Here is a 25,206-nt window from a genome sequence, read left to right on the forward strand (position 1 = left end):
GTATTACTCATAGTTGCTCAGACACGTGTATATACAAATACAGATCATTTTTGTCAAATTTTTTTGTTGTTGTTTATATACTGTAAAAGAGCAGGTTGGAAATATTCCCCACCGATGTCAAAGTGGGAGCGGGGTTCAAAGGTGAGAGAGGAAGGACAGCAGGTGGTGTGGTGGAGGTTACACAAGCACGAGAAGGATGGGACAGGGCAGGCGCACAAAATGAAGAAGTGGCTCATCAGCACGAGGGGCGCTGACGAAGACACGCACTGAACCTGGATCAATGATAAGCTTTACCCCACTCACAAATCCTGTTTAGGATTTGGCGGAGTAGGGTGGGGGGGTGGGCTGCACTAATCCTTGGACTGTACCCAGGACCAATGTATACCGAAGGGACGAGTGATTCAGGGTTGTTAAAAAGGGACAGAAAGTGAAGGGCCCTGTTGTAGTCTTGTCGACGCCAGCAGCCTTTCCGTGTAAAAGCACAATGGCAGAAAGCGTCTTGTACACAGACGGGGCTGCCAGGGCAGAGGCTGAAGGGCTAAGGCATGGGAAACACTCTTCTTTGCCAAAGAAGGTTGCCGCTTCCCATTCACTGCGGCAACAGCAAGTGAGACACGCACACATACACACGCACACACGCACACACACACACAAACTCAAAGGTCTCACACAGGTTTTTTTTTTTTTTTTTTTTTTTTTTTTTTTTTTTAAACACACTGAAAAACGTCCACACATCGATGTATACACTTCCAAACGCCTCCTCATGGGAGAGCAGAGACAGGATGAATAGTCAGAGGGGGGGACACACTGCGACTACATGGGATGAATTTAGTAGATGGGTCTACAGAAAGAGTCATTCGTAGGAAAACGAGAAACTAAAAGGTGTTTTTGAGCTACAAAATGACCCACCCCCACTGTAATTTCACCACAACGGTTTGTGTTATGTACATTTGTTGTCTGTAACTACACAGCTTTAATGACATCACTCAAATGGAGGGGGGGGGGTGCAAAAACACACAGCATGACAGTGATCAGAAAAATCTAATAAGTCTGAAAGAAAAAGAAAAATAAGACAAAAAGAAAACATTCTTCTTAAAACGATTTTTTTGTTTGGTTGTTTTTTTTTTTTTTTGTTTGTTTTGTTTTGTTTTTGTTTGTTTTTTCATTTTAAACATGTCATCAAGTTCATGCGCATGCCACATAATGAAACTGGCGAGATCCTTCCATTAAAAAGCCAACAGTCTTACTCATGGCAGAGCTTTTAGCCGACCAACATGCTTTCGAACAGTGAAGGCAAAAAAGTACAAAGAAGCCGTCCGTTAAGTCCCGAGTGTTTCTTTCCAAGGCAGGATCCTTCTGTGAAGAAATGGTGAGGGTTGGTGACTGGTTTTGGAAACATGGAACAGGTGAGCCACTTGTTGGCTAATGTCCAGCCTTCAGTACACTGTGTGTACACTTCCCACAGGTTTCCCCTTCGCGTTAGCTCGACGTTTCGTTTGGCATTGAGGATCAAAGCACACAATGCGTTATTTGAGGACAGTACACACTCCGCAAAACCCAGAGATAATACCGTTTTCATTTTTTAGAAAAGACATAAGAACCAAATTAATACTTTAATATCAAACACTATTTACATCAAGAAGTTTTCCTAATAATAATAATAGTCATAATCATCATCATCATCATCATCATAACAATAATAATAATTATACAGTTTTAACAATGATGTATCTCTTTTTTTTTTTTTCTTTTGTCCTCCAGAAAGGTACAAAACAGATACTAACCTAACACTACATGTTTTATGCTTGACTACCTCAGGATACACAGTATCCAGTTTATAAGTTGATCCTCATTTCCCAAGTTAAGGTGTGTACAGAATAAACCATGGTAATAATAGCAATAATGACAAATAGTAGTATTGGTAACTATAAGAGAGTACAATTGAAGCTGGTTTTTGATAAAAGTCTAGTGTTAATCTGCCGACAAGCATCCATTTTGAATCTTATGCGGTCTCATTCCCTGTGGTGTTAGCCTGAAAAATTAGTACCTCATTAAATGGCCTTGTCTCCTATTAACCCCCATAGCTGAGCTGCTATTCCACTGTAATAGCATTGTTACCGTAGCACGAAAAACAAATGGCAAAAAGGCAAAGGCAGTCTTTCTGAGAGGGGAAATGAACAGACAAAAATGCAGCCACAAAATTGAAAACAAAGCAGAAACACAACAGTGCATGCCTTTTTTTTTTAGACTGAATGGTACTGAATAGTATGTTTGTCATTAAATCAGGTGGGTTTTTTTCTTTTCCAGTAGCGCTGCATGGGCTTTTTGTTGTTTTTGTTTCTTTTAGGCACTCTAGTCACGCTGCCTCGGGCTACCTCACTTGTCTTTCTTTTCTCTGTGTGCGCGTCTTTCTGTTTAATTCTTTCCGTCTCCTTCACTCACCAATTCTCTCAAACTGCAAGGTCATTGGTGCTTTAAAACCCCCCACGGTGGAAATCTACACCCACCTCCCGAGACCCCCCAAGCCTTCCACCATCTATTTTTAATACCAGAAATAACTCCTCTTGCCACAACATGGGGTCCACATGCCTGTCATTTTGAACCTCATTAAAGAGTCACTTAAACCAGTAACACTAGGAGCCGAGGGTGGACATGCAATCGTGCCTGGTGCTCCCTTTCTTGCTGTATTTCTCTCTTTCTCTCTGTCTTTTCAAACCAATTGGTACCCTATTTCTCTGAAAGGAAGTCAGCTTCAGCAGAGTTCATTTCTCTATCTGTCCATACTTCTTTGAAAGCAAAGAAACAAGCCCCTCCGTTTTGGGAAGGAAAAAAAAAAGAAAAGACATAATAGCTTTCATTATGCTAACTCACCATGTGCATCTGTGGAAGCTGAGGGAAGCTGAATATCATTATAACACAGTGAATTCCTTTGAATATAAGTGCTAACATAAACCTGGCTGGACTAAACAGAGCTGTGCATTTCCTTCAACTAAATGGATGATTTCTCTCCTCCTGCAGTGTGTTATCAACTAATTGGAGCCAGGAATCCGTCCTCTAAAAGCTGGACTATCTGCTGTAATGAAATGAACGCGGGAGCCAGCTAACAATTATTTGATGAGCGTGATTCAAAGCTGCAGTTGTGTTTAAAAGATGTGAGAGACCCGTGTTGAGTTTCTTTTTAAACGCCTTCCCATGACCCCTCTAATTTTCATTTAAGTGGACCTTAGAGAGCACAAAAACTGTTACAGTGTCTGAAAGCGTCGAGGCTCCAAAAAAAATTAAATAACTTAATGGTTCAAAAAATAATAATAGTGTGCAATTTAGCTGTGAATCATTTTTACACAATAGGTTTTACAATCAGCTGCAAAGGGAAAAAAAAGCCGTGGATGCAAATGTTTATGGGAGTGGTAATATTGACTAATCCTCACATGGAACAGACAACAATCCCTCCCCAGCTCAGTAAACACAGAATAAAACGACTGTGACCATTGCCGTGAAATTGTGTGATCGGCTTTCAAAAGGTATTGATCGTTGATCTTAATACCAGCCTTCAAAGAATCTGGTGAGAAAGTTTCAATTTAGCTGTTTTATGAGTCGGACCGAAGCGAACGCTTCAGCGTTGGGAGGTGTGTAACTGGGTGCCCTCCAGCACAGCCGAGGACGAGAAACGGTTTTTGCTCTCAATCTTTAAGTAGCAACATTCTCTTCGTAGAGGAGAAAAAAAGTTGGGCACCACCTTTGGGCCAGGACGGTCTAAAAAACAGTGAGCTAAGGTGCATGCCTTGTATGTATTTTTCAGTGCTGTGGTTTACAGTCTTTCTAAAACCCTGAACCCTCCCCCACCTTCAACATCTTCATCTTTCACCATTAAACCACAATTCCTAGTAAAATAGGGGGTGCAAAAAGTTTGCCTCACGTGAGCCCGCAGAACGTGGTCAAAATATTTTCCGAAAGGCTTCTGGAGAGGTCTCGGGGTAACTACGCGTGTATTTATCATTTCTAAGACCTAGAATCTTCACTTTCCTACTGTGTAACGCTGCTACTGTACAACATTGTAAAAACCCTACTGCTATTGACTATAAGTTTAGAGGCATTTTTTATCTTTGACTATATAAGCAGTGTGTGTGTGTGTGTGTGTGTGTGTGTGTGTGTGCACGCGTGCATGGGGTGCGTGTTTCTATGCATGTGTGTGTGGGTGAACATCAGTGCTGCAATGACATAAACATGATGTAAAGGGATGTCAAGTCACGGGAAAATAAGAATCTCTAAGTGTCAAAAAAACAAGATTTGGCATCTTAGTTGAAGGTTTAAGAGGGAGAACTGCCCCCCCATGCCCCCCCACCCCCCTCCTATCCAACATCAACTGTTTTCACTCACAGACGGAGAAAGACCACTTAAATATTTTTCTGAAAAAAATAGAGGGTTCCTTGAGAAGCCTGCTCTGATGCCCAATCAAGCAAACACGCTGCACCCAAAGCCCGCCCCCTTTTCCCTGCAGCCTCGGGCAGATTCAGGCCACACTAGGTGTAAATGCCCTCCGGGACAGAGGGAGGCGCTATAAAGTGAAGAGTGCTGCTAGGCAGACCAACAACAAAGCCAGGAGCGGACTCGTGTTCTGCAGGTGCGTCGCAGTGTTTGTTTCACTTCGGGAAGGCTCAGCTGGTTCATGGCTGGTATCGTCTAAAGGGGTAGAAGAAGAAACAGAAGTTAACTGCTGTTTATGGAGCAGGCAGTGTTTTGTTTTTGTTTTTTTTTTTGTTTGTTTGTTTGTTTTTCATCACAGACAAAAGATAACATTATGTGATTTATTTTTCATCTCAGGTGTGTGTTGTGATCTACAGAGCTCTACCCTGACAATACAACTGATGTCAGACACGCTTTGGCGTGAATACGTCCTGAGTTAGCGTACGAACGTTGCTGATTAATGGTTGTGCTGTCATCTCTCAGGTGAGGCCTGGCATTGGTGTGTGCGAGCAGCCGTGTGCTGCTACACATGGGAAATGTGTGAAACCATGTGCGGTACGGGACAGATAGCCAGAAAAGAGGACCGGACAGTTATGTAACTTGTGTGTGTGTGGTAGCAGGCGGAGGGATAGGGCAACAGTAGATGACGGATGAATGTTTTAATTTCTCTCCTTTGGAGAGCATAATAGAGGAATTAGCCAAAAGTAGCATGCGAGGTGAGAGGCAGCCGTTGAAGATGCAGGCAGACAGATCGGCAGATAGAAAGTCAGGCCGGAGGAGAGGCACATGGGCATCCCAAATGTCTTGGGCTCTGGCTTTGATTCATCCGGCCTTCTCTGTGCGTGTTTGCGTGTTTGTGTGTGTGTGTGTGTGTGTGTGTGTGTGTGCGTCTCCTTTAGTTGGCGGTTGATAAAAACCAGGCAGAACTTTAAATACTGATAATGTATCCTTTTATACTGCAGCACCTATTTAATTTTCTCCAGTTATTTTTTAGTAATCCAATTATATATAAAAAAAACAACAACAACAAAAAAACAACAACACTCAAAATATCAGGTTTGAAAGATTAATGTCCCAGTTTGTTCCCGGCTGGTCGTTGGTGTTGTTTCAGACAGTAGGGTGAGCTGGCACTGGAATGAAACAGCAGCATGTGGGTGATGTGGAGTGTTTCACTTCAGTGACTGAGTGAGACACGTATGAAGACATAAAACTGCTGTGCATTCAGGGCACAGAAATAATCTATGCCGGGCCACAGAGCCAGACTCAGGGGGGGAAAGCTAAAATCGAAATTGGCCAAGTGCATTGTTGCTCTGGGACTGTGTGTATGTGTATGTATGCTAATAATTTTTTTTATTTTTATTTTTCCTTTACACTAGTTATATTAATTAAAATTCTCCACTGAGTGATTCTGATAATCAAGACTAAAAAACAGAGCAGCACATGCAGCTGGAAGTGACGTTCGGAGTTCATTTGAGTGAGTGAAAAAGGTTTGATAACAATGTGGAACATGCATGTCTATGAGAGAAGGGCATGTACTGTAAAGTGGCACATCAGCATGCGGTATAAGTCTACAGTAGAATTACAAACAGCAATACATGAGCAGTAACAGTGACATGGCACTTCTTTGGAAATCTGGCACATAATCGGCGTAAGAAAAGCATCAGCCAGGGAGGTGAAGGGAGAGATCAGCTTACAGAGCAACGGCATCAAAGGGAAACACATAACAAGGGGTACAGATGTATGGAGGTCACACTGGAGAGAATCAAAAAAGCAGGAAGCCATACTAACCTCGTGGTTCTAATGTATTGTCTACTTTGTCGTTTACATCAAAAACGCGGTCATGTACGCCTATAGTTTTCACACAGCTGTCTATAACAGAAAATAGGGAAAATGAGAGATCATTAGAGGTATATGCCAAATAGGTTAGTGACATTTGAAGCCCCCCTCTCAGCCCTGAAATCAAACATCCCAAGCAACAAAGCTCATGGCAACATTCAGATGAAGTATGAAGTGGCCTGAATTTCCATTTGATTACCTATGAGCTCTTTTCATAAAAATCTCAGGAGTAAAGCAGTTCTATGGTAGATGACTGTGGCATGTTGGAAAAGGTATTTGAGGAGGCAGAGATGTAACAAGAGAAGTAAGACGTAAATAGTTTCTAGATTTTTAATCCAAATGTATATTTTCAGCAAGCTCTATTACAAAGCTGTGTGTTACATGCACACACTTACTTGATGGTCGGACGAAAACTTTGAGCTTCAGGCATGTTTTCCTCCCGTTCTCAGCGATGGTTGAAGCTGGAAAAAATTAAATAAATATAGTTGAAGAGGGTGTTGCTCCAATGCCACAAGTAGTATCACATGTGCAGTAAACAATAAAAATTCCTAGTTTTCATTTCCACTTTCTGCATGAACAGATTTTTAATAGTGGATCCATTTCCTCTCCTGCACAAACTGTTAAAACAGAGGTAGTTTATTCGAGGAAAATACACCTTCAGATAGTTAATGTTGACTGCTAAGTGGATTTTACAGGGTTAGGCATAGCTCTGGTGGAATAATAGCGAGGAAGTATTTACAGATGTGCCAGAGAAGTCTCTCTGGGCAAAATGAAGTGCTTTGCTTGCAGTTTAATTGTAACATTTTAGGTTTTCACAACTGGCAGCAGCTTTGGAAGGATCAAGGAATTTGCATCATTTTCCCTTGTTAAAAAAAAAAAAAAAAAAAACGAAACAAAACAACAAAAAAAAAAAGCACCCTGTTGTGCCAATTACACATTTATGCGTAAACATATAAACGTTAACCTCCCCCTTTTTGAGGTGCACAACATTCTCAGAAAGTTGTACGCGGTACGTGTACGGATGGTTTTGCGGTTGCTGTCAGGAAATGGATCTTTTCCTGTCAGGCCCACGGGGTGTGAATCTCTGAGTGCTAGTGATCGCAGTGGTTGTATCCCATCCCCTAAAAATATCATGTGGAGTGGAGAATGTGTGTGTGTGGTTGACCACTAATGGTGTTGCGGTGAGGCACCAGGTGCTTTCTCCTGTAGATGAGGATAAGGGTCAAACATATGGCAGTCGGCGGAAAGTGGGTGGGTGCGGCGTTCTGCGTGCATCCATCACAGCAGCAGAACATGCGGTAGTGAAAAAAAAAAAAATCTTATCGTCTTATGTCAGGAGAGTACAGACTTTCCTCACTCTGGTAACATTTTAATGCTGTTTGCTGTTACTAGTTTTCACTTCTACTCTCCCCTCCAATTCCACAGAGACCATAACATCCACTAAGCTGTGTTTTGCCCATCATTTTATATCTTCGGAGGATCATTCCACAGCTGATTCAATGAAGCCAAGTATTTTTAAGCTACATTTTGGGATCTGTCCGCCTCGCTCCCAGCTGTGTCACCTTCTCTTCTCGTCTGTCAGCGTGGTCATATCATCCTCGTCAAAGCTCAACTGGCTTGTCGTCGTCGTATTTACAACACGTGCACTAGCATATTTGCAAACATGCACACGGGTTATAGATCTGTCTGGTGTTTTTTTTTTTTTCTGTCCCCATCTTTTCCGGGCTGCGTGACACTCTACATTCACAAATGTCTCTGTGTACGTCACTGCAATCAATGTCCCAGCATCCATGTCCTCTTGGGGCAGTGGGAAAAGCACTGAGCTGTTGAGGATGGGTTTATTAAAAGAATTACTGGCTAATAACTGCAGACAAAGGTCACACATGGAAAGCTCTTCCCTTTCTTGCATTCTGCGTGCTCTCTGCTCCTGATTTCCCACAGAGCCAGGTGACTGTTCCCTTTCAAATGCTGCATCCGATCATTTTTATTTTGCAATGGCCTCTCTACAGCTCATCGAACTCTCTCTCTCTCTCCATCCCTCTTGCCTCGCTACCTTACTTTTACTATTTTAATGTTGTCGCTTTATCCTAGTCATGTGTCAGCGTGCAAGAGAGGTGACTGGAGATCAGATGCTCTTTTTCACAGCTCAGTTCACATTCAGCAGATGCACAAGGGAAAGAAAGTGGAAGGAGAGAGAGAGAAATGGAGGGGGGGCTTATTATTTCACTGTGGAGGCAGCTGATGACACACTAATGAACCTCGGCCACTGTCTTTTCACCCACTCAGTCACATATACACACCAGTGCCCACACAATTTATGTCACCGCTCTCATTGCTTCACTTCTCTTTTCTATTGCTACTTTATGCTCCCATTTTCGGCGTGCACACACATTTCTCGCACCATCTCCAGATGTCTTATCTTCATCATTGTTGTGGGCAGAGCTGAGTCACAGCCATCGACACCAGCCACTTAACAAAGGCAGCTGATCATGAGAGAAGTATGGCCCTGATGAAAATGGCAAAGAGCATGTGGGATTCTCTGTCATGATGACAGTTTGTGAAGCTGTTGTGGTGTTTGTCGACTTGACCGTAACACACTATTCACCTCCTACACACTCAAAAAATGAAAAAGAAAACATGGACATAAAGCACGAGAGTGAACTCTTATCTCCCAGGGCTGCTGGAATTCACAATTTATCTGTTTTATTTTGGGTATTTGTATTAAGTCTGAAGCTAAACTATTTCACCCTGTGAGTGCAGTATCTGACACTGACCAGAACACTTTTATGGGAAAAGTGAGGTTTAACTGCATCGGTACATTCTTGACTACAAAGGAAAGATTAAACTGTGGATCCACATTCCTTCCTTTGTGGCAATTCTTCTTTCTGTGTTGATGAGGAATCCTCCACCAGGGCCCAAAATGTCCGCACCAGCTCCTGTTTATTTTGGATTAACATGCTGCAGAGGGCCAGCTTATTGTTCTTGTAGGTTTCAACATCAACACCTACTATTCTGGTTTCCATCGGGCCCACAGCCTCAACCATCAATCCATCCAGCCTGAGCAAGTGGCTGCTGTGAAGGACAGGGACCAGGAAAAGAAGTCCCAGGGACGGGGACGTGGGAGGGAGGAGGGGGAGGTTGGGGGTAGTGGATGGAGCGCGAGGTCAGGTTACTCCTCCAAGCCTCGTCCCCTGGCTGGTAATGGCTGGTCCCTTTAGTACACTGCATTATGCATCAGCATTAAGGCAAATGGAATGAAGCAGAATCCAATTACTGAAGAACAAACAGGTGGGCTCAGTGCGGCTTAGGTGCAGCATTGTTTCAATCACAGGGCAAGCCAAGCCTTATTGCAACTGTAATGTTATCTGGAAAACACATTTCCTTTGCCTTTCAATGGAAGATTCAACAGGACATTCCAGACACCAGGATATAAAACCACGTGTCTGGCGTGATAGGAGGCAGAAAGTTTAGGTTGGCTAAATACAGGACACACTATCAGGGTGGGATATTGATTTGGTGTAATGGTTCAGCTGTAAAAGAATACTGAACAGTAAGTCTGTCCAACCGCTGTGAGATGATTTTGTTGATGTTTCTTTAAACTTTAAATCCGGTGTCATCTGGGATCTTCTCATAGTCAGCGGACCTTTGCCAAGATTTTGGGTGTTTGGCACTATCAACACAACTGCTACATTTGATGAAAAATTTGCAGACTACCAAGGAAGTGTCACATGCCGAGGTTAATCTAGACTTCAATTTGTCAACATATTCTTCTGAAAAGCATTCCTTCAAATTCAGTTTCAAAAGCCAGGTCTTGCAAATGGTTGTATGACCAATAAGCGAAAACACGACTTGCCTCAAGTTAGCGGAGCTCTATTTTGTGTTGTGTTGGAAAGCTGGTGGCTTTAATAATGGTCCTATAATCCTTTGATTGCCTCTTATTTGTAAGGACGGGTCGAGTCCCCTTCGAGCGCTCCTAGCTAGCTAATTCTAGCTCACTGAAAAACACATTGCCGGCCTTGTCATCGATTCAGAGAGAACGCTCGTTGAGTTTATGTTGCACAATCATAGCTAGAGTTTAGATCCAGAAGGCCAAGTTTACAGAAATCTGAATCCAAGACAGAGAGCATACATAGACAAATACGCACATGCATGCGTGCACAGTACACACACATACACAAAGCATTACTTTCCAGACCCTTGAGCCATTTTCTGCTGCGTTTCCATCTAGCTAATTAGACACTTTGCAGCCAGAAGACATTTCTTCTTTCGGTGTGCAGAAATCACTGCTGGGATTAATTAATGTTGGTTTTAGCGTGTTGAATCAGTCAAAAGAGGCCAATTTTTAACTAAACAACCTTGAATTGAAAAGTTTCAGAGAGACAAAACAAGGGAAGAAATATTCACACAACTCCTTCCATAGGTAATATCAGCTGCTCCACTGTCCAACTCTTATTTCCTGCGGTAGCTCATACATGGAATATAAGGTCCAATAAAACCTGCACATGCACAGGCGTAATTACTGAATGCCCTTCACAAAACGTCCTTCCCACATTCAACTATCAACAAAGCAGCACACCTTTCTATTAAGACGCCTTAAATGGAGGGAAAAAATAGGATAAAAAGATTTGAAAGAAGAGACCAACAGACCAGAGAAGGTGCAGGTATGTTTTCTTGCCTGCACAATATGTGTGCATGTGAAAGAAGATGGAGGAGGCAATCCACAGAAGAGGCCCATTAAGCAGATGTTACAACAGTGAACGCACAATAGGAGGGAATGAAGGAGCTGGGAGGAGCAGTAAAAGACGAAGACTTGGACCTGGGCAGCAGGGGGAACATAAACTCTCCCCCAGTGATAGCTGGCCTTTTGCTTTTTCCTGGCATCTTTCAGCTTCCACCAAAAGTAAACCAAAGTCATCCCTCATGTCACTTGCGCCGAGGTAACAAGGTCACAAGCAACCCAGAGATGAGTGAGCGCCAGAGTTTGGAGGGGGTTGCCTAATTATACAAGCTGCTAGTTTCTCCTGATTATTTCCCTTCCCTGTGTCAGTGCGCATCAAGCATCACAGTTTTGTGACAGATGAAATGCTGATGCCCACACATATTACTTTGTATTCTTGAAAGTGAAAAAACAACGGATGGAAAGACTGGAAACCACTGAATTTCATCAACTCGCTCATGTCTCTATTCTCAAATTACAATAAACTTAGTGATTTATTAATCCAAGGGGAAGTTCAGAGTTTTAAAGCAGCCACAGAATGATAAATCACCGAACACAATAATGTTTCATTACTGCACTTAGTGTATCGCTTAGAATCATAATATTATCGTTTTGGCCTAAGCCTCTACCCTCTGAATAAACCGTTTCTGTGCGTGTATGAATGCATGTATTTTAATAGCGGATGATTAAAAAAGAACAAATAAAAGGATAACCAATTAAACATAATGACTAATGTAGTGGGTTAATAATATATGTGTTGATGGTTTAATGGCCAGGGATAAAATGTCCTTGTCTTTGTGACGATGAATCCTAATCAGCTCCTGTAGATTGCTGTTGGATGAATGAATTATAATGGGCAGAGAGGAACCTTGCGCCCTTTGAATCAAAGCCCTCTCCCGCCCTACTTTTCCTTCCATCGCTTGGCTTTTCACAGCCTCTTCTGTTTTTCCGGCAGACAAAGTGATGACTACTTTATTGCCGGTCAAACTTAAATAACTTGATTAGAGACTTTTCTCCCTCACGCTTTGTCTTGGCTGTCACCAAGTGTACCGTGACCTAGCTCACGGTCTATTATTAGCAAAGTGTGGTCAGCAGGCTAGCTGGCTCTTTGACGTTTTCAGTTTATTTTTTAAAAAGGGGCGGCCTTTGGAACATCAATGAGCTTGTCCTGCCCAAAATCTTTAACAGGTTTCATTCTTGATTTATAGGATTCTCTCAGAAGCGGGTAGACCACGCTGAAGGATTAGTGTTTCTGATTTTCAGAAATCTTGTGCATATATAGATGGGAGACAAAGTGAAAAAACTCAGCAGTGAGGTATTTGGTAACCAGGAGCCACCATAATAGCTTCAACACACATTGGCATAGATTTTGTAAATCCTAAAAGTTAGCTGGGGGGCTGGGGGGCAAGAAATATTCCCCCGTTTTGTGTTGCAGTAATTCTGGCCATCTAAAATGTGTTAAAATATCACAAATCACTTGTATGATTTCGATTCCAGTTAACAAACCGCCCTCCTGCTCCGTATGGAAATATTGGCATTTTTCAGTTTTTTTTTCATCCATAAATTTCAGTCTGTCACATGCAATCTGGAGGGCAACAGCAAATCTCTGACAGCTATCTGGTGTAAAAACAACACAGGGTTGGTTAGTTATGGAGTTCTGTCCTGAAGGGAGGTGGGATGAAAGGGGGGGGAGACAACAAATGATGTAGTATCCAGGAGAGATGGAGGTGGTGGCACGTCTACCCATCTATCAGGATTATAATAATGCATTCCAGATAGTGTGCATCTGTGTGGCTTTCTCTGCTCATGCTTGTGCATGCATATTGTACATGAGTGTGTAGCTCTCTGTCACATTACTCCATGTTGTCAGATCATTTCTGAGTGTTGATGACAGGTGTTGATTTTTCATGGAAATGGATGAAAGGGCTGAGTTATGATGGTGTCCATATGCAGGTTCCCTCCTTACACCCCAAATGGAACGGCTCGGACTCTTTATCATTATTAGCAACCCTCCTGTAGCTCCCAACAAAATATGGACCACATGCATTCCCCTGCTGCTGTTTCATTTGTCCATTAATAACATTTTCCTGAAGCTGCTACTGCTGCCGCCGCCGTTTTCTCTCCTATCTGGACTCCTTTCACCTCTCGAGGGTGGCTTGAAGGCGCATGGTGCATCACAGGATTTATGATCCATCATGAGGCAGCTATTGTCCACGTCTTGGAGAATCTATCTGAGCTCGGTGTGCATGTAGCACTCCAGTAATGCAGAATGAGTCCCCTTTTCCTCACTCCTAAACTTGGTAGTCATGATTAATTTTAATCTTGTGTTGCATTTTGCACATTGGCCTGCAGGCATCTGCACAGTGATTGAAACATCACAGAATGTTTTTTCATTTGGCAATCTAACCTGCAACAATCATCCCCCACCCATCTCCCTCAGCCTTGCAGCAAACGTTCATTTGAAAGCAGGTGCAGACTCGACTGTAACGTTTCTCTCTCTTACAGTGTCAAACCCCAAGACATCTATAAAATAAGTCCAGCTACAGGTGAGACACAACAGTGTTATTGATTTGGTTTTTCTTGTGAGAAGCAGTTCCGGTCCATGCAGGTGAGTGATTCAGATGGCAAGAAAACGACATCTTTTTTGCTGCCAATCCGCCACCGCATGATCACACCAAGTGGTTTCCCATTTACCACACATCTTACACGGCTAAAAACACCATAACGCTGTTCACTCATCTCTTACAGTGAGCCGCCACTGATATTGGATTTCTGCCCTGCTCAGATTAAAATCACTCAAATACAAGATTGTGGATTGAGTCCATGGTAGAAAAAAGTGCTTGCATCAGCATTCTGGGAGATGGGTTTCACTTAAACCATGAATGCACTGTGAACTGCGACCCGGAAAGAGCTGCCACCGTCCTCACTTATCCTTTCTGTCTTTCACGGAGGCATCTGCTTCCAAGTTGGAAGTCACTCCCTGCTAAAACTGCATTTTCCTGAATTACATACATAAGTTTCCAGCATTAGATCACTCCCTGATTATAGCCAATTGTAGATCTTTAATGTGTTCCTGTGTTAAGTGTTCTCTCTGCACCCTTTGTCAGTCTGTCAGAGTTGACCTGCAGAGAAAACACAGCAGGCTGTTGTCTACGGAAGCATCAGGCTCCGTACTGGCTGCGGTCTTCCTCTTGTCTTCAATTACCTGCCTCTGGCTGAAAGAGGAGGCTGACGCTAACAAAAATGAAGAATTATGACCTCCATTTGAGTAAATTCCCTGTGTACAGCTAGCATTGATTAAGCTGTTTCTGTTGTTGAAGCAGATGACAGCAGAACCCTGTCTCCTTTATCTAATTTTATCAGAGATGCAACAAATCAACCTTCGACCCGCATCAAACTCATAGGGCGAAAACACCAGTAACAGGCATTTTCTCTGCAGGAATATGATTTGACATCTTAATTTTCATCTACAAACAAGAAAGCTAATCAATCACATCACTGGGGGCAGATTTTTCATCCCCAGTTCCCTCAGGTCCTGTGGCTATACAAAGTTATAACAAATGAGAGAAAGATGAATACTCTGGAACTGTGTATGTTCGTACACGCTACAGTCTGTGCTGCTCTGTATTTGGTTAGTTAAACAATGGCCATTCTAAATGAGTAAAGTCTGTGAAATATTGATTGGGAATAATTTTCTTTTAATTGGGATGGTACAGTTACACAAACACGATAATAGTGTAGTCACGATGATATCCTGTTAAGTCTCAGGGACATGAGCCTCCTCTCAGTAACCAAAGCCAACCTTTGCATCATCCGCTCATGTACGGCGACCTCTGCACCCGGCCACGTCGAAATCTTTGTCTTATGTAGATGCACACAATAGCCATCTTCAGTGGTTAATGATGCATAAGATTTTTTATCAGCTGTGCTACACTACACAGCCACAGAATGTAGGTAAATGGGCTACACAGGCCATGTCTGAACTGCAAATATCATCATATCTTATACAGTCGAAACATCTTTGCTGTACTGAAGCTAGCTGTCGGCAGTGTTTGTGGTGTAATGTTGATGTAATGAAACCAGTGGCCAAATACATTTAAAATGATGATTTATTATAGACCTTGTGCTAATGCAAAAATAATAACTTATTAAATATTTCAAAAATGAAAGCAATCAGTCTCAAATTACAGTTTAAAATTCATTATTTAGACATTTGGCCCGAGGCGTTCTAACGTTTCTACTGTGTGCACAGTAAGAGGTGAAAAGATGAACATTAAATGATCCCTGTGGCAAAATTAGGCAAATTCACAACAGCAGGTAAGGCCATTCGGGGCTTTTGTCCCCCCCCCCGTCTCTTCGGGTCTTGCTGGGATAGCTGCAGTGTGTTGTTCATTCAGGTCATATCACCACCACCAGCTATTACCATAGCCTGAAATCTGACATCTACTCTTCTACTAGCCTTCATGTGTCCATATGCTGGTACATCTAGAGCTAAAACAACTAAAGAGGTCCTAAAAAGATACCTGAGCCAGGAGCTAACGTGATATCAATATTTGCACAGCAAACTCATGCAGCACACATTGACAACTCTAAATGTGACAGCAGAGTCTTTATTCTCATTAGGAACAATAATGAGTCCGGATATCCTCACAAAATAGCTGGCAAACTGCCGTCGTAATAACAGTCTTAAGTCCAATATCACTTCCATAGTTCAATAGCCATCAACAGCTCAGAAATAAACCCCCGATGCACGGGGGTTGAAAAGCACTAAGCTCTGCCTTCACTTCATTAAGCAGGTATGACAAACTACTCACAACTACGCTGCTGTGAGTGTTTCATCAAAAGGCTTTAGAGATGTCTGCGACTGAAAGGGCTGGAACAACCTCCCACCTCCAACCAACCTCGCCTGTCGAGATAGCGTGCGTGCAGTCCCGTCAAACTTGCGCTTGCTCCCGGACACAGATCTAGCTGTGTTTTTAACCCCTGACTGAGGTTACCCAACATCTCCAACACTGAGAGGCTGGGTTTTATCTGCACTCCATACTTTACTGCAAGATGACAGCCACATTTCAAATTCTGAAATATTCATATGTTGATCGAGACCACTTCAGTAGACCAGATGCTTGACAACGGGCTGTTTTCCCTTTTTCACAAGACCATCCCACTGTTTTGGGGTGTCATCCAAACTCCAAAGATAATATTCTTTGTAATTTAGTTTGTAAATATTTTAACATGTGCTCACTGTATCTCGAGCCAAGCAGCTGACAGATCTGTTTATATTGGACTATCTGGGGGACGTTATGAAATGTTTTATTAACCCATCAGTCAAAAGCACTTGATAAACCAATCGATAAATATTGCAAAGATTGCAACAGGAACAGTTTCACCATCTAACTTAATGGAGTTGTGAAAGCGGTAGAAACCCCATAAAACAAAATACAGGCAAAATCTGACCAGCACTTGGACATTGTTTGGTGTGAAGTAATTCAACTGTGCGTAAGCATGTGATACACAGGGGAAATAAAATGGGAAAAATCTGAAAAGTTTACTCAAATGACCATATGTTGTAGCGGTTTTGATACCAAATAGACCGACTTCTGGTGCGCCAATGAGATTAGGTTCGTTTTTCAATTGCTGCAGTGTTTGGTTTTGCTGCTTTAAAAAGATTAGAGATAATCAAGTCTGCACCAGTGTTTTTAATTTGTTTTTCCATCAGCTTTACTCCTGAATATTCATAGTAATAGTATGTTAAGACAGAATGTAATCCCTGAGAAAATGACAGTAATTAGGTTATACTCTTTTGAAAAATTCCCTGTTGTGATTTCATTTTGCAGCCTGTTTACTTATTCCTCGGTTAAAAAGTTGCATTCTGAAGATTAAAAGAGAATAAAAATGATGCAAGTCGATGCAACCTGAAAAGGTCTTGCATGTTTCTAAGGGCATGGCACAAGGAAGGTTTCTTCATGGTGGTCTCAGTGATGACTAAGATGATGATGATGATGATGATGGTAGCTTTACATTTTTTACATTCACTAAACAGTGTTTCCCTTGCTTCTCTTCGACATAATGGTGCTGTGAAATCACGTCAGATGACCTCATAGTAAATGACTTTAATATCCAGCACAGTATCCAGAGAGGCTATATGCTGGAATCATTCAATAGCCAATGAAGCCGCGGGCCACTAAACCAATATGGCGTGGCTGCAGCAGAATGGATGTGTTCCATGGAAGCCTTGTCGGTCGCAGTGTAATTTAATCCAGCCCTTAGGACTAGCATCTCTCAACAGAAATGGGAAAAAGAAAAAAATTAAATAAAATAAAATAAAAATAAATAATTTGTTAGAAATAGAGACTTGAGGGAGCGGATGAATTGTATAATCCTTCGCTAACCCCCATCTATGCTCCCAACTTCAGCAGCTTCCATTTTTCCCTTGTCTCATTTAGCATGACTGTCAATGCAGATTCCATATAAAAGCAAAGGGAAAATCTGGATACTTTCTAACAGACCGACGGACACCTGGCCGTTAAAAGAGCTGTAGAAAAGATCGCAGGCGCAATTTGTTATCTCGACAGGCTGAAGAGAGAGAACACCTCTTCACCATGGAAACAACAATGGGCATTTTTTACTCCGCTGCCTAACTCTACAGTGTAACACGGCAGAAAGAGAGCGATAGAAAGAGTGAGTGAGTGAGTGAAATGAATAAAGGACAGAGGTCTTGGCTGACTGTCAGCTTAACTGCTTCATAAAAAAAAAGGTGCCAATTTAGAAAACAGATTTCAGCTCGGCTCAGCTCTGTTCCTGACTCTTTTGACGCTGTCTGTGAGAAATGGGGAAAAGGCAAAGACATACAGTAAGCATTTGACAGCCACCTAGAGCCGCATTAACATAAGAGGCCAAACTTTACAGACTAATACAAGTAGAATTTAGCCAACAGCATGAAGTGTCAACTATCCAAAGTGATGTTCCCTTGCTGGATAGGAATTTAGCCCACAAAGTGATACAAACCATTTGACTTTGCCCTCAACAGCTGAAGCAATAATACAAAACACTCTGTGATATTACACTAATGGCACCCATATGAGAACATATTTTGGAACATCAGCAAATCCCTTAGACAAATGCATTTTGAGTGAGTGGCAGTGACTGTGTCTGCCGAGAGCGACTCCTCTGTACCTCATGTGCGTACAGTCTGTGGTGGGAGGACAAACTCAACTCGATTCCACTCTATCACCTTGCTTTGATAAAACCTAATTTCCCAGGGGCTTCAAGTTCAGATGAACTCAGTTAGGCTCGGTTCCTATGCCAAGAAGCAGACAACTTAACATCTAACGCGAGCTGAATAAGAGCATAACATAATGCGGAGAGGAGGGCACTCATATGAGAAAGGATACAGTATTGTGGAGCGGGGTGAGTGAGCTGTAACTTTCAAACTGTCTCAATTTAACTCCACTGTGAATTCCATTGCCATTTTAGGGAAGCGTTTTCCTCCAGTGATGAGAGGAGTGTGAAAAGCTCCGTTGAAAGCACAGCATGAAAGAACCTATTCGGATCATTGTCACGACACTCTCAATGCTCTGTAGTGAACTTGTGAAAACATGAGTGAGGGATACTATTAATGTGAATGTCTCTCTCCCTCTCTCTTACACTAAAAGAAAACCAGTGGGTCATAGAAAAGGTCATTTAGTTGCTTTTTTTTTGACTTTGCATCATTTCACTTGATATTTTTCTGTTTCTTAAAATAATATTGAGATTAGCTGCAAATGTCCCATCAGTATCACCACAGCACCGCGTCATGCTCTGTTTTCACTTAAAGGTACTTAGATATAAAAAGGGGCCCTTTGTTGGCATGGTCGGAGTTTAACTTTTAAATAGAGTTCACATCTAATGAACACAACTTCATTCTGTGATCTGTGAGCGATAACTGCCATATTTAAAACACTAGCTTGGGGAATAAAAACTGAAAATCTGGACTGAAGCTGTTCAGTAAGCGTATAGTGGCCCCCAGCACCTTACTACAAAAGTTCATATAGTTTTTGTTTTTTTTCCCCTCTGTGTGCAATGCAATCATGATAAGGACTCACAGATGTAGTAGTATTCTCTGCCCGGTCTGAACTCGAAGCCCAAGGAGAAGGGAGTGAAAAGCTGGAACTTCTCTGAAAACTTGAGCGGCCCATTTGGGGAGTGCGGCCTGTTGCACTCCCAGCGTTTGAAGCCCTTCGCGGTGTGGTCGCACGTGCTGTAGCCGTCGTAGTTGACCATGTAGAGGACGTAGCGCTCCGTCCGCTCCTCAGGCACTGTGTCTTCATAGTGCGGACAGTAGACATCCAGGTAGTCGTTAATGCACACGTCAATGTGGTAGTCCCCACGGTGGAACCTGGGAGAGAAAGGAGGACAGGAAGTGGTTAACTTTTTTTATATTTATATTACCTTTAAAATACAAGGCTCATGACTCAGAATGATAATCGTGAACTTGAAATATTATCTTGACAAATCTAACAATCTTAATAAATCTGTGTGCAGTGCATCAATATTGCGTAAGAGTTGGCTTTGAATTCAGCATGTGCATATGTCAGCAATGCAATTTTGATCTCTCAGGGGTTTTTTTTCCAGTGGTGTGGAAATTTACAAGCACCGGGGCTCTCATCCGCTAGCTTCAATAAATTTGGGTGGGTTGGTTCATATAAATCTATCACTGCAACAGATATTTACACACACATACACACACCTTCCTCCCGAATGATTGCAAAGTGAAGTGTCCAACTCAGAGAAAATATGCTTTCAAGGAGTTTGAGTTGCTTTTTTTGTTTTTTTTTCTCCACTGTGGAGGGGAAAAAAAAAAAAAAAAAAACACGGACAGAAAACCTTAGGCTGAGTACAAAGTGAAAATGGTCACAGGGATACAGGATGGTCCAGACAGTAAATGTCATGGTAGGAAAAATACACGGCCTGACTGTCTCTGAGGGCGGTGCAACGAGGCATCTTTACGGTTGCAATGATCTAGAACAGGCCACATAGGTTCAGAGGGCTTGGATACATACAGGCAGATTCATCAAAAGGCCACACACACACACAAACACATACAATCTCTGCTGACCACAAAATAGGTCTCTTACCCGTGGAATTTTTCACTGTTACCAAAATGAAAGGTTTTCTGGTTGTGTCTAGGAGCGCATGACCTGAACCCCGTGGTCACAGGGGACTTCAGAGAGAAAATATTGGACACCTGTAAACTTATCAGGGATGCCCTTAATTTGGCACACACACTTCAAGCACTCTGAAAGTGATGACGCCAACCACCAAGCGACTTGATACACACACGTGCACAACCGGTGTCACTGTCTCATTTCACCCTGAGGCCAGGTGGAGGGAGTTTCTAATTGAGACCTAGTCTTTAATGTTGTAAGAGCACAACCTGACAAGAGTTTTGACAAAACTTTTAATTGAAAACCGCCACTGCTGTCTATAAGAAGAGTACCTCAAGCCCCAGAACACGCAAGGGGCAGGGCGGGTAACGGGCTAAAATAATTTTATCCTGAGGACTCTGGAGCCTCAGGATTAACATACTGAAGCGGCACACTCACAGCATGGTGACCTCTTTCTCTCACTGATGCTCTCACGTATAAAATGTCTAAATGAAGATTTTCTGTCTGCTTTTGATAAGGGTTATAAAAGAACAAGAACTATTTTCTAAAAAAAACTTCTTGCAACTTTAGTAGAAACACTAGATAAAATAAAAGATTTATGATTTATCGTGATTGGCAGTAAATGTCTCAGACATCTTCAGAGGCTGATGAAAATATGATGCTACACAATGGTCTAAAAGCGTCTCTTCCTACATCCTATTTTTCCCTTGTGATTCTCTTTCCACCCACTTATTTGCGTTCTCTATTCAAAGCATCTCTGCTGGTCTTGTTTTTTCAATGTGATGTTTGCGTTCTGACTCTAAAGATCCAATTCCAAGATCAAATTGCATATGTATATGTGCAGAAATTGCTTATCCTGTTTGGCCGCAATTACTTCAATCTTCCGTATGCTGAGAGAAAGTATGCAGAAGCACAATTACAATGTAAGCCGCACTGCTTGTTTTTTAACATCAAATAGCAATTTCAGCAAAATCTGGTTTTGGCGCCTTTCCTTGTCACTTAATTCATGTCGGTAATCAGATGATTAATGCTACAATCAAGCGACAAATCGAACCACCGTCATTTCTCATTACTCTGATCATATGTGTCCTCTGGCTCGACTCTGTGTGTCTGTTTCGGTTTATGGGTGTGTGAGTGTGAGCATCAGCTAGCATGAAATGCTGGATTTTTTTTTTTTTTTTCTCTTCGTGTTTACCCATGTAGGGTAAATACCAATGTGAGGGTGTTTACAACCAAGGCATGGAGTAGCTCATCTGTAACATCTCATTTAAAACATGCCTGTGAAGGTCCAAGAGGAGCCATGGATCTCCCTCACTGCTTTAAAATGTCACTGACTTAATGGTCACATCCTCCCATCCGCTTGCCACAGCATCTGTGTGTGCGTATGGGTGTGTTTGCGTGTAGGAGGGAGGGAGGGGGAGAGAGAGAGAGAGAGCAAGAAAGAACATGAGTGTGTGTGTGTGTGTGTGCGCGTGTGTGATGTTTCAGCTGCCCTTCTCTCTCTGCCTCAGCAGTCAGAATAGTGGCTCATGGCACTGACTGCAAATGAAGCTGAGGATGTTTGGGTGAGTGAGCACATAAAAAGGGACAGGACAGGCATTTGTAACATAACATACAGACGCACAAACGCGCACACACAAACGCACGCACACACACATATATACATACATACATACGCGCACGCACACACTCACACACACAACCAGTACACACCACATCTTATACACAAGCATGCACATCAATCAGGGTATCTATTATCTATTTGTTTTATCAGTTCAGCGAGCTCGCTGGCACGTTGGCAAAGGAACCAAAGTGAGACAGCCAGAAGCTGCTAATGACCTGGAGTGAGAAAGAGAGAGAGAGAGAGGGTGAGAAACAGACAGGGTGGGAGAGAGAAAGGGCCTTGTTCCGAAAACAGAGTGAGGAAATATAAAAAAGACGCAGCAAGAGTGAATGCTGCTGATGATAATCCAAGTCTCTCCCTGACTAATTCTACCATGCATTTATCATGAAAAGAGACTGACTGTAAATTGTCTCCACATCTATTGGGGCGAAAGATTGCCATCAAGATATGTCCCAGAAAACTTCTTGTATTTTGCAGGAAGCTGTGTTTGTTGTCCTTATAAAAACCCTGTTATCAGGGGACTAATGTGGGAGCCCTAGATGCTGCTGGTGTCTTCTTTATAGCATCGGCTGCTGCTGTGGCAGAAAGAGGAAAGCGCCACAAAATGACCGTGCGTTGTTCAAACATACATCAGCCTCTGTGCAGGATACATGAGTGCTGAGAGGTTGCACCAGTGGAATGCAAATCGAGGCTCTTCTCTACGGTACGAATCCCGAAGATCAGAAATATAGGCAGGATTGATACTAGTATCAGTAACAGGGGAGTCAATAGAAGGGAGTAATGCAAATATACCACAGAATCAACTAATCCTGTGGGCACAAGAAAATGTAATGTATTAAAGCACTATCATCTGTCAGCAATACAGTTCCCTTCTTGGATATAGTCTATGCCACTGGTATTATTACATTATTACATTATCATTACATTTTCTCAGTGTTTATTAATCATCCATTTCAATGTGTAGTTGTGTGTTGATGTATTAAATGAACCTTGCTTTAAAAATGCAACTAACCTTAACAACAATGTACAACATATAACACCAAGCTAATCAGAAGTGCTGTGGCCAAGCCTCCCGGTTAATGCTCTGAAGACGACAGCGCAAAGCTGATACAAATCCTTTTAGAAATTGTCCAGATGTAGTTGGCAATGGCTACCCCTTCCTCTGCTCTCCTCTGCTCTCCAGAGCCCCACCCATCCACTCAGTCACTTTCTTGTATTTTACAACATACTTCTGTGAACTTCATGAGCAGTAGTTTTTTTTCCCCCCATTCTTGTGAGAAACGAGTCACAGCACTGTGTGGCAGCGGGGGCCTTCATAGCTGTAAAATAGATAATTAAGGAGCAAAGTTGGATGGCAGGCTAATTGTCAGATGGTGATAATTGCGTGTCTTTGTTATGACACAGCTGTCCCAGTGAGCTGTGGATCACAACACAAAGCTCGGAAAAATCTGCTGGACACGGTGTCGGTGCATATGTGTGTGAGAGAGTGAGCGAGTGAGAGGGAGGTGATGATGATCTTTATTACCGACTGATTACATTTTCACACCACGCCCTCAGGACTGAAACTGAAGGGCCTTGCATTGTCACCAAACACAGAGTCACAAACACAGAGTCACACACACACACACACACACACACACACACACATCAAGATATGCAAACAGAATCACAAACAGAGAGAGAAAGATTTTGGAAGAGCTTGAACAGTGAAGTGAATGCAGGGTAAGGCGGCACACCACTGCAGTAGCTGATTGGCTCATTTCCATTTCAATTACACAGCCCAGTGACACTGCTGTGCATACACACAGGCACTCGCACACACACTCTCACTCACAGAGAGACAAACACACACGACTACATGTTCACGCAAAAGCCCCGCGTGCGCACACACATACTGTACCCAGTGAACTCCCATCAGCCACCTCTCTGAGCTGTGCACCGGTGGCTGCAGACAGAAAGCAAGACAGACAGGGAGAGATCGCTAACCTGAGTGAAACAGAAAGACAGAAAAAAGGAGGAGACCAAGAGCTCAGTGGCAGGTAGAGGCAGAGAGCAATCTGAGTCATCTAACCAGTTGAATAAGCGAGATTCAATAGAAAGAGGGGCTTTTCAATGAGCCGCCCTGGCAACGTGCTGCTCTAAATACCACCGCTCAAAGGTATAACCCGGACAATAAGGCAGAGGGTGATTGCAAACACAGGATGTCACGGGTTGGCTTTTCTTTTCTTGTTTAGTATGTTTTTTTTTTTATTATTATTTTTGTGAGGCATAAAAGGCAACTTACTAAGAAATCATGGTAATACATTCAAGCCCAAGAAATCTTCTAAAGTTTCGGAAATCTCTCTTACTGTAACGCCAACATTTTGATGGTCATTTGATTAATACACAATAAAAAAAATACTGAGGATTGTGAAAGTTTTATATAAGATACAATCATGCTTCAAGAGCTGTAAAGGCTGAAGTGATTACACACAGCTGTTAGCTGAGTGCGTTATAAGAACTAAACTCTATTTACCTGAGTATTAAAGATTTTTCTCTCTCCAGCTGTTTTTCTTTCTTTTTATGTTTTTCTTGCCCCCTACCCTTTCTCTTTCTTTCTTCTTTTGTCTGCCTGTCATGGTTTCTTGCTTGGCTAAATCCTGCTCATGACCCCAAATCAGATATATTTACACTATTCCACCTCTCTCTGTTGAAATTCATACATCTGATATATTTTCAGTTCAATATCCCCGGGCAAGGGAACATAAGTCTGATAAATCAAATCACAGTAAACCTAGAAACTAAAAATGTACAGAGTCTTCAGGGTAATCTGTGAGTGTTTGGATCTCAACTTTTTTCTGTGTCCTGTTGAATGTGTGTGTACACTTCGGCGGCTGTGTGTGTGTGTGCGTGTGTTACTCTGTGTGACTCTGTGTTTGTATATGTGTGCATGTTCCTAAAGTGAAAGATCATTTGTTGAATTCGGTCCAGAGGGAGAAAATGTTTAGCCAAGAGGACATGAACTCTGACTGAACCCCGGCTAGAGTACACATGCAAAGGTCTTTTCGTGACCTTTCAACACATACGCCTTAAATGCAAATCACAAACACGTCTTGATATAGTTTTTGCAGTTGTCTAATTACAGATAATTGGTTTGGGAACCGGGGATGAAAGGCAGAGCGAGTAGAAAGAAAGAAAGCAAGAATTGAAAGACAAAGAGCGGCAGAGGGAATGAAGAGAGAGACTGTTGCAACTCATCGCTCTTGTTTGTCAGAAAAAGATTTGGGCCTCTATCCGTAGACGTATTCTTCCTATAACTGAACGCGAAAGGACTGTAATGGAGAGCAGTGAGATGGGTGAGGAACAGATAACTGCGTCCAATGTTTACACTCCACAATCATCTTGAGTGTAAAATTAAATTCCTCACCAGCCAACCATTTCAA

At 42.4% G+C, this 25,206-nt stretch overlaps 1 protein-coding gene across 2 annotated transcripts in view; it reads right to left on the reverse strand.

Moving 5' to 3' along the window:
• Window positions 1-674: 674 nt before the first annotated feature.
• Window positions 675-25,206, reverse strand: part of efna5b (ephrin-A5b) — an 86,519-nt gene continuing 61,987 nt past the window's right edge. Inside the window, exons 2-5 of one of the 2 annotated variants that reach the window (XM_029510809.1) lie at window positions 19,099-19,391; window positions 6,696-6,761; window positions 6,253-6,333; window positions 675-4,680 (exon numbers count right to left, since the gene is read on the reverse strand). In XM_029510809.1, coding sequence (XP_029366669.1) covers window positions 4,556-4,680; window positions 6,253-6,333; window positions 6,696-6,761; window positions 19,099-19,391 — 565 coding nt within the window. In that variant the 3' untranslated portion in view covers window positions 675-4,555. The remainder of the gene's footprint in view (window positions 4,681-6,252; window positions 6,334-6,695; window positions 6,762-19,098; window positions 19,392-25,206) is intronic. The other variant, XM_029510810.1, reaches the window with a different exon arrangement.

Source organism: Echeneis naucrates, chromosome 9, assembly GCF_900963305.1.
Source record: "Echeneis naucrates chromosome 9, fEcheNa1.1, whole genome shotgun sequence".
NCBI classification, from domain to species: domain Eukaryota; kingdom Metazoa; phylum Chordata; class Actinopteri; order Carangiformes; family Echeneidae; genus Echeneis; species Echeneis naucrates.